General features: G+C 39.4%; 1 protein-coding gene across 1 annotated transcript in view; it reads left to right on the plus strand.

Annotated features, from left to right (window-relative positions):
- lpar1 (lysophosphatidic acid receptor 1) overlaps positions 1-9,967 on the plus strand; it is a 41,035-nt gene extending 31,068 nt beyond the window's left edge. Inside the window, exon 3 of the mRNA XM_075455723.1 lies at positions 6,932-9,967. Within this exon, the coding sequence (XP_075311838.1) occupies positions 6,932-7,257 (326 nt within the window). The 3' untranslated portion in view covers positions 7,258-9,967. The remainder of the gene's footprint in view (positions 1-6,931) is intronic.
- The last annotated feature ends 308 nt before the right edge of the window (positions 9,968-10,275 follow it).

Genomic DNA, 10,275 nt, shown 5'->3' on the forward strand with positions numbered 1-10,275 from the left:
ATCCGCGGGGTTCGCGGAAACAGACGTGTAAACTTTAGTTCCTAACCAAACAATAGTCGTTTAATCCTGAGACTGTTGCAATTGCCGTGTCGAGTGCTTCAATACAATAGTGTAGTAACCCCACGCATACCTTTCTCACTGCAATTAAGTTTTATTTCGGATTTATTTCGGATTTTATTTCGAATTTAGTTTATTTTCACAGCTGCCTCTGCTATTCCTGCTCTTCTCAGGTGTACCTAATGTAGTTTTACATAATTTGTAACATGATGGATATCTTGTATAACAAATTGTATATAACAACACGTTTATTCGTGTCCCTGCCCTCTCTTTCCTCATGTTTTTTTTCGCGGGGGTGCTGCACAGCCGCGGGGCCTTTAAAAATTTAACATTCTAAATGTGACGTCACGAGCTACCAAAGCTACCAAAGCAAATTCTCAAGCGAAGCTTCTCCAGCTACCTCCGCTACCAGGTAGCGTAGGTCGCTCTTGGTGTACACGCAGCATTTCTCTAACCAACTAGTTTTGGATGCTAAATATAACCAAGTCATTTTAGTGCCTGAACCTAACAAAGTAGTCTAATGCCAAAATCCAACCAACCAAATGATAGCAAAAGAAGCAGAGTGAATAGAAAACGAAAAGTAAAAATGGAATAGAAAAATGTCAAATAACAGCCAACTGGTCTCAGTCTCATGTCACATGGTTTACAGCCACAACTTATTCAATTTCCTCATGAGGACCTTGTTGACTTCTCATAAGTAAAAACTCAGACTCTAATATTGGTGCAGATGCCTTATGTGTCTCGCAAGCCCGTACAGCCTTGACAAAATGGCACAATGATGAATCAGGACTATCATTCAAAGGGATCTGCATGTAGCAACATTTATCTTCTCATTTGTGGGAACAATTGCAGAAAGACCTTGGCAAACAAAAGAAAAATAAAAAACCTTGAAATCTTTATAGTTCACATGCAGTTACCCGTACGGCCAGTATAGGTCGCACGTTCCTCAAACGTAATTGTAGGTAATTTCAGGCCACAGAAAAACACTCCACCTTTAAGAAACAAGCGAACAAACAAAACAGAAAGAAAGGACTTTTTTTTTTTTAAAAACAGCAGCATTATCCTTTAAGCCGTTCAATCTCATTTGTGTGTTTTTGTGCCTACATGCTGTCACTGGAAAGAATAGACAACGTGCCAGTAACAGATCATTTCATAAACATCTTAATGATGACAAATGGAAGAAACATAACATGCCAACCTTCAGAGAAAAGCCTTGTCTGACAGATATAACAGATTTTGTAAAAATGTTTGCAATGTTTACTGTGAGACAGAGGTTGCAGCGATGGAATGGAGAGTTTTAGGATTTCTCAATATCGTTCAAATGTTCTTCCATCTCTCTTTCTGTCATGTGTAATTATGTACGGGAGTGTTTTTGTGTGTTTGCATCTGGACTTGAGTGTATACTCTCAGTCTAGCATGTGTGTCCTGCGTGAGTGTATGCCTGTGGGAGTGCAGGGTTCACAACCATGGTCTGTTCTCCATTGTTTTCTTATTAATGTTCCCATAGCCTTCTGTTTCACTTATTTATGGAAGTCTATTTACGTAAGAAAAAGAAAAAAATAGGATTACGGTTAAGAAAGTAATGAATTGTTGAGCTCAATATTGAGATACTCAATAGTCAGACACAAAAGCCAAAATGGTTACCTTTTTATTAGAAGATTTGAGACTGAATATCACTGTAAACCTATTCTTTCCCAAAGAAAGCTGTATTTATAATAACACTTGTCAAATATTGATCTAAGTGACAGATCATTTCGTTTTTCAATTGGTCTCCAGTAGTGTTGCACCGATACCGATACCAGTATCGGGCGGGGCCCTGATCGGCACTAAAATGGCGGTATCGGTAACGGCGAGTACCAACAAATAGGGCGCCGATACCATTTCCGATACTTGTATGACACATGAACGTCTCACGACACTCGCTACACTGTGTTGTGATCACTGTGCAGCTATCGCTATTGGCCTGCTCCAAACCAATGAGAGCGGGCCAATAGCCGCTCTTAACCAATGCCGGGGCAGCTTTTTCTATGTGTGAGGAGCAAGACGTCTGGCGACACGGCACTCTGTCAGCTGGGGAGGGTGCCGTTCGCAGTCATCTAGAGCTGCCGGCGACGAAGACAGCTAGCCAGGGGGAGTTTGCAGCGCGAGTGTGAGGAGGGCAGGCTGGGTGCCTCCTGTAGTCAAAACAGGGTCCACGATAGAGAGTGCTGGACCGCCATCGCTCCCTGTGCGGTCGTGACAGCGCACTACCAGCCGACAGCCAGTTACCGTCTTCGCCGTCCAGCAAAGCCGTTACCCCGGGGAGTTGGACGGCAGCACAAGCTCAGACCCCGGGGGAGGGTCTCGCCAAGTGGGCGAGTTAAGTATTCCTCTCCTTTTAACTTCGTGTTTTAGTGTTTATGTATAGGTCGGCCTATTGTTATGTGGTATTGATTGGTGGGGTTGCGTGGGGAGCAGTGACGGGTCTGTGGTTAAACAGGCGCCATATGCTGCAGGTTGGCCGCGTGTTTTGTGGTGTGTTGACTCTGTGTGCTGTGTTTAAAGCGTGCCTTAAAGCTAGTGAAGCTAGCCTGACTTGTAGTGGGTTTTCATTCCGTGTGCTGTGTTTAAAGCGTGCCTTAAAGCTAGTGAAGCTAGCCTGACTTGTAGTGGGGTTTCATTCCGTGTGCTGTGTTAAGGGTTAGTCTGTCGTGTGTGTCGCAACCAAGGAAGCCTGCGTTCCCAATCCTTCTCTCTTTCCATTAGATCGGAGCCCCCCACCCCGAATGTTTTATGAACTTGTAAACTAATAAAGATTTAACATTTTACATCCAAGTAGTATGCAGCTCTTCATATATATATATATATATATATATATATATATATATATATATATATATATAATTTTTTATTTTTTTTTTCAAACAGAGTGGTATCGGTATGGTATCGGCCGATACTGCACAGCCAGGTATCGGTATCGGGGCCAAAAAATGGTATCGGTGCAACACTAGTCTCCAGGCACCAAACATCTTATAAGAAGCCCAATCCGTGTTATATACTGAGGGGCCATCATTATTGCTCTCTTCCTCAGTAGTGTCAGTGTCTCATCCCACAGTGCGGCTTTGTATTCAGCAGAGTGCAGAACACAGTTAGAGGCAGAGCTGGAGACCTTCCTGTCTACCCAACGAGGGAGGATGTCGAGACACTCCCAGTTTGGGTTGTTTCCGTATTAGATTGATAAACAGATACACCTTTTATAAGTATATGGTGTTCTTGCTGCAACTCAATCTTCCTCGTTTATGCTTATTTTGCCATGCACATGCAGAGGTTGCATATAACTTGCAAGCAACATAACACATATCTAGGAACTCATAATTAGGAGTAAATTATGTCATATCAGACAGACTTTGACTCTTTCAAGGAATGGGGACTAGAGGTGTAATGGAGGTGGATTTCCATACATTTCCAAAATTTTCCATGCCTGCTTCAGAGCCAAATATATACTTTTTTAGTGGTGACTTTCCACTTCTTCAGTCTCTCTCCCCTGCGTGCGACATTTTCTTATGCCTCCAGGGCATGAGATTTTTTTTCTGATTTAAAAAATGAGTAAGTAGAATAAGTGAATAAATAAATCAAAGAAACCTTTGTTAACCTGTTGTGACACTAACAATGCATACCTTGGTTATAGTGCAGAACATTTAAAAGAGTCTTATGAAGCATGCAATGGCAATAAACATATACCGCTGAATTCACAGAGGAAATGAAAGAACCTGAGGGTGTAGCCTTTCAGGTCATAACTACACAAAAGTACTGTTTCCTTCCTCAATTTGTGGGAAAATGAAGACACAGTCTTATTAATACTTTTATCCGCTTTCAAACAAGAAGAGTGGTGGGTATGATTGACTTGTTGGTGTTTCTATCTGCATATGAAATCACATCAAATTAGAAGTGTTGTTCAAGGTAGGAAAACATGTTTAAGTGGTTTATTCATAATTTTGGGCTGTTGGAGTTCTGAATGTGTTTTGTATGGAGTCTTGTCCTGTTCAGATTTAAGATGTTTCGCAAATAGTTCAGATAGTTTCTCTGATGGGCTGTGAATAGCTTGAGAAATGAATTCCAACTCTGGAGGGTCTGCTTGCATAGCTGGGAAGTGAGATCAAGCCTTTGCTGCAGCTGCCGCCTGCAAAGCACTAACAGATAACAGGCCTGCCCGTCAGTTCTGTCTCTCTCAGCTCCGCTTGCCCAATTTCTCATCTCGTTTTTCTTTTATCACCTCAAGAAGCCTATGCCCTAAAGTTGCCTTATAGTCATGACAAAATAGCGTGTTCTGATTGAGTTCACAATGCTTGAACTTGACATTCATGAGTAATGAATCAGTGTCCACACTGTGCTTGCACACTTCATTGTATCAGAAATTATATGATGTAATGTATTCTTTTATATGAGCTTGAGAAAGAAAAGTATTAGGGTTGGAAAGATAAACCAATACAAATCAAACCCAATTTTAACGTTAAAAATTTAATCACCTCCATCTCCGGACCCCTGGACTGAACTAAATGTGCCATAAACTAGCCCAGCTCTGCATTAGTAACCTGGTTGAATACGTTTTTTTTGTTAAAGATGCCACATAAGTCAGTTCTAGTTTTCCACATAAACGTACAAGTAATTGTAAGGGTGGGTGTACACTATTGATGAATCAGCACGTGCTCACCAAAGTTTTCAGTCAGCTGGCGACTGGATGCCAGTCAGATGTATCATTAGCAACAGCTTATATGCCCACCTTCCAACATAACATGTCGGACACTGAACTCTGACATGGTTAATGCAACATCCAAACCTACGCCTGCAAATCATTTATATTTCATGAAAAAGAAAAGAATTTGAACTAAAGTCTGCACAGCATTGCCAATGTACATTTGCAGCAATAACTACACCAGACTTGTGACTTGTTTTAATTTAGCGTGGAAAGTACATGTGCAAATTAAACATATTTCAAGATTTCTATAAGATTGTATCGAATCACATTGAACCCCATTGTTTGACATAAATTGCATCAATCATAAACCCCAACTATGTGCTGTAAATGCAGATTAAATAGTCTTTTTTATGAAGAGCCAGCAGTTCTCTTCATCAAGGAACCATTTTAAGATAAAGAGTAAGATGCATATAATAATAATAATAATAATGATAATGATCATCATCATCATCATTATCTCAATTTTCCTCCACTGTTATTGCATTGAAGGATTTTTACAATTTAAAAAAAAAAAAAAAATCTCAAAAATGGAAAGTATTTTTGTTAATTAAATAATTGTGTGGTGAATGGGTGGGGGATCACTTAACATTAATGTACACAGAACGTACATGAATGAACTTTTTTTTTTTACCTATGATCATAGATTTACATCAATTAAAACCTTATTCACATAGATTTTAATGGCAGAATCTGCCAGTTTACGAGGCATTGTATTTGATCAAGGAGTCCATGTACTGATGTAATAACATTTTTTATGTCAAAAACCACAGTCCAATACGTATCGGTTAATCCTTACTTCCCTACCTTTTAGTGATACGTTTCATTTCTGGGGTCCATTCTTAGATGCACCCACAATTTAAAAGCACTTTGCAATTAAAGCGCTTTGCCCTCACCTCATGTCATTTGAAATGTTTTGGATGTAGTCGTTCTCCGGCTTCCTCCCACCATCCAAAAACATGCATTTTAGGTTTATTGGTGACTCTAAATTGACCCTCTAGGAGTGGGGGTTAGTGTGGATAGTTGTTTCTCTCGTTTGTGTTTATTTGGCCCTCTAATGGACTGGCAATCTGTCCAGGGTGGACCCTGCCTCTCGCCCAATGACAGCAGGGATAGACTCCAGTCCCGGGGCATAGAAAATAGATGGATGGATGTGGTCATAGAGTAACATGGGTGCTTTGTTTCGTAGACTAATGATAATGTGGTTGCTAAGTGATGGTGATAATGGCTGTATTGGATTTAAAGGCAGTGTGGTTTCACCTTTTTGTTTCATCATCCCTAAGTGGTTTTAATGCGGGATGCATTTCTTGTTCGACCCACTTGGCTCTGTTATTTGGCGTGTTTTTGTTGAAGTGGGTTGTAAAGGAAATGAATGATGATGTAATACCTAGGTCGTCACATCAACCTAATGTTCATGTTAATATAATATAAGACTGAAAGTGGAGGTGGCCACGAGCTTCCCTTAAAGACCAAAAAATGTGACTCATCCAGATAATCAGGCTGGAATTTTTTTACGTGACACTCGGACGACCCAGAGTTGAGTCAGCCGTAGTAAAACTTTTCTTACCAAGTGACTTATGATACAACAACTGTGACTCAGCAAACACTTCAGCTACGTAATCAGTTTTAAAATCTAGCTCATGAGTCATGACAGTCAAAGCTGCAAGGTTTGGATGCAAGGTGAAATTTAAGAAAGTTAGACTCACATTACATCTTAATCAGTCGACTCACTGTCCAGATGTCTCATCAAGTTCAGTAATCAACACAGGAAACCATTCTTCACTCAGACTTAAAACTGTTTTTGCAGTTTTCATTTATGTAACTCACCTGTCAAACATAGATTTGTTAAACTCTTAGAATAAAAGCGGCTACAAAAAAAAACAGGATTTATTTTATGATGTATTGTGGATTATTAAAAAAAAAAAAAAATCAAATTACAAAATACGTTTATTTGAAATTTATATGGTGTCGGACAGTGAAGCAGAGTGGGTTAATGTGCCAGTAGTTGACGGTTGGTAGAGTGTTAGCAATAAGCTTTCCTGTGGACTCATCATTCATCCAAAACTAACATTTCCTCTAATGATAAGGACTTAATGTTTACTCAGGGTATTTAATATGTGATATGTGGCTTTTGTCTCTCAGGAGCCTTCATCATCTGCTGGACTCCCGGCTTGGTCATCCTGCTCCTTGATGTCTTCTGTACCAGTTGCAATGTCCTCACCTATGAAAAGTTCTTCCTGCTTCTCGCTGAGTTCAACTCGGCCATGAATCCCATCATCTACTCCTACCGTGACAAGGAGATGAGCGCCACATTCAGGCAGATCCTGTGTTGCCAACGGCAGGAGAACGTCAACGGGACGGTGGCAGAGGGATCCGACCGCTCTGCGTCTTCCATCAACCACACGGTACTGAGTGGTAGCGGCATGCACCACCACCACCACCATCACAACGAACACTCGGTGGTATAAATTAACCAAAAAAAACCAAGAAGAAGAAGGTTGGAGTTTTTGAGATACTGACTGAAAGTATGTAAAAATGAAGGTATTAAGGTCAAAAGGAACTGAGAATATGACATGGACTACAGACTGTGGAGCATATTTGAGATGAAGGCGAATGGAGCTGATAATGAGCAGGATGGTGATCAGAGTAGAAGAAGATGGCAACTATGATGAAAGATGAAAAAGACTTCATTTGTTCTTCTTTTGACAGAGAAGAAGAGTCAGATCTTCAAGGACTCTGATAGGCTGTTAGTATTTTTGTTTAGTTTATTGGTTTTCTATTTGTGTTTTTGCAGGCAGAGATGATATGAACTATTTAAAAGTGATCTGTGAAATGAAGGTGATGCCAGTATAACCCATTCTCTTTCTCCACTCTAGTTCAGCTGACTTTTCAACTTTTGCTCCTTGATCCACATCATGAACACAAATGTCATAATATCATCATGCATGTGTGTTTTTGGCACAGAAATGCAACAGGACACCACCTTTTGCATTTAATTCACTTCCTTTCATTTACTCACCTGTATTGTTTTCTTTATTTTGGGTCAAATCGCAAATTTTGTACAATTTGCTTTCTTTCTTTTTCATTTAGATTTGGCCGGAACAACTTTAAATCTTTGGAATTTCAGAGCCAAGCTTTCCATTCTATGCACATTATGTGTAACTGAATATTTTTTTTTTTTTACAGGAACTTTGAATTGAGAATTGTCTTTCAATTGCAATTCAAGGCAAGTTTTCTTGTGAGCTTTTGGATCTACCCCCTTGCTTTGTAAAAACCTCAAGTACAATTCCAAGTCACGTATCTATCCCATCAATGTTTCTGTAAAAATATGTTTTGTTACTAGCCCGAGAAAAAAAAAGAAGAAAAAAAAATACCCACTGTAATACTGTTATAGTCAATATGGAGTTGACACTATTACTACAGTATTATAGAGATCTTACAGCCTAACTGCTTAACTACTCTGGAAATGCATTCTTCTTCTGATCAACCTCTTTTCTTTTAGTGCCTCTGCATTCTCCCAAACTGTTTTTTTTTCTGTCATCAAACCCAAAGGTCCAGGAATTACAATAAATCCTGGGTTGTTATTCCTTCTAAGGACTTAAAATCAAGTTGTTCCAGGGATCCACTAAAGAGAGGAGTGCTCCATTGCAGCACTATGGAGAGACAAGGTCATACCTTTTGAGTATTAACAGCCTTGACATTACAGCATGAAATGTGTTCAGCTGAAGTGTGCTCAGCTTTGCCTTGTCCACAAAGCTGAGCAAAAAGAAGGAAAGGTAGTGAGTGTAAAGGTTTGGCCAGTGTTAATATAAAACAGCCTTTTGTTGGTTTGAGGGAAGGACTCTGAAAGTTAATGAAATGAAGTAAAAGTATAAAACAAAAAACAACACTGGCATATGTTCCTGGAGATGGGGGTATTCCATTTTTCAGAAAGAAAATGAATGCAATATTCCAATTTTGAATGATATGATGACTAATCCATCAAAACCTGCGCAAAACTTTTTCCACCAGCTAACCAGAAGTGAACTAAAGACAGTGTTACACAGCACATGTCGGGTAATTCAACTTTATCACTGGGTGACTTTAAATCAAATTGAGAGTTTGAAGGATCAGTGTAAACTAGGACCTTAGCACTCAAGCAAACTACTAGCATGACTAGGAGTCTACAGCTGTGCTAGCAGCTGTGTCAGCCTCTCCTTAGGCCCAGCAGTGCAATAAGCATTCCACAGCTGATAGGACTCAAGACCCAAATTGTTTGCAGTTGGTCGATGGTACAAAATTATGTCAGATTTAAAAGAAAGCTGTGCTCAGATTTATTTCATCCATGACTCTATGACTATGCTTTTGGGGACTCATGGGCTAAAATGCCACAGCCTATTAAAAGGACACTCTGTTGTTTTTAGGTGGGTTTTGTTAGAGAACTTAAAAGGAGCCAGTGTCTTCGCTGCAGTAGACAGCAATGGTTGCATTTTTAGTTCGGAGAAGCAGAAATTTTAATGGGCTTGCCAAGCTAGCGAATGAAAGCAGGAAGTTAAAAAATAAAGGTGTAAGTTGTTTCACCATAGACAACAAGTCAAACCTTGTAAACTTATTTCTCCAACATTTTCTCAACCATAGAATGTCTGTACTGAACTGGTAATGCATAGCCATTAATAGTGTCTCCAACTACTTGGGAATCTGGATGTTCTATGGTTGACAAAAGAACCAAAGAAGGCACCACAGAAAACAACAATCTTATGTAAAAGTTAACCAATGGGAGAAAAAAAAACAACAATATAGTCTTCGGTCAAACCTCTAAAAGTTTGTTATCTTCGATGGTGAAAATTCGCTCCTCTCCTTTCTCTCCTTCTTTTTTATTTGCTGTTAGATAGACTAGCCTGCCAGAAATCCTCCCTGCTTCTTCAAATTGAGTGCTCTTTGACAGCTGTGTAGTCGATACACTGACAAAATTACAACTAATGGCATAGTAATTCACACAACCCCACTTTAAAAAAACAAAAAAAAAAAACAACAACTGAATATTGCTTTGGTGTGCCTGACTGTAGAAAACCCCTTAAGTTGTTGTATCAGTGTTGTTGATTTGAAGTATTTCAGATATATCAGGACAATATATTATGTTTTATAGTGTCCCCATATGAAGTGTTTAAGGGTATGATAATTCTGTTGTTTACCATATCCCAACAATAAGAACTTTTGGTAGAGAACTCTTACAAAAAAAATAATACCGATAAAAACAGTATATTTCAGTTAACTGTCACAGGATTACTCACTCTGAGCGACCATGAAAAATGAGTCAGAATTGATATACTGCAGTGGTGAAGGATGTTATTGTATATCTACAAGCACTCCTTGACCTGCCTTAAACTCGTGATTTTGTGCCAGCTTAAAATCAGCATGATGATAAAATGTTGTACATCATATTGAGACTAGCATGAACCTTTCAAACAAGGTCGCATGTGGTTTCCTTAGTAATTGTCCTTATTGGG

This window comes from Odontesthes bonariensis, chromosome 22 (assembly GCF_027942865.1).
Source record: "Odontesthes bonariensis isolate fOdoBon6 chromosome 22, fOdoBon6.hap1, whole genome shotgun sequence".
Classification (NCBI taxonomy): domain Eukaryota; kingdom Metazoa; phylum Chordata; class Actinopteri; order Atheriniformes; family Atherinopsidae; genus Odontesthes; species Odontesthes bonariensis.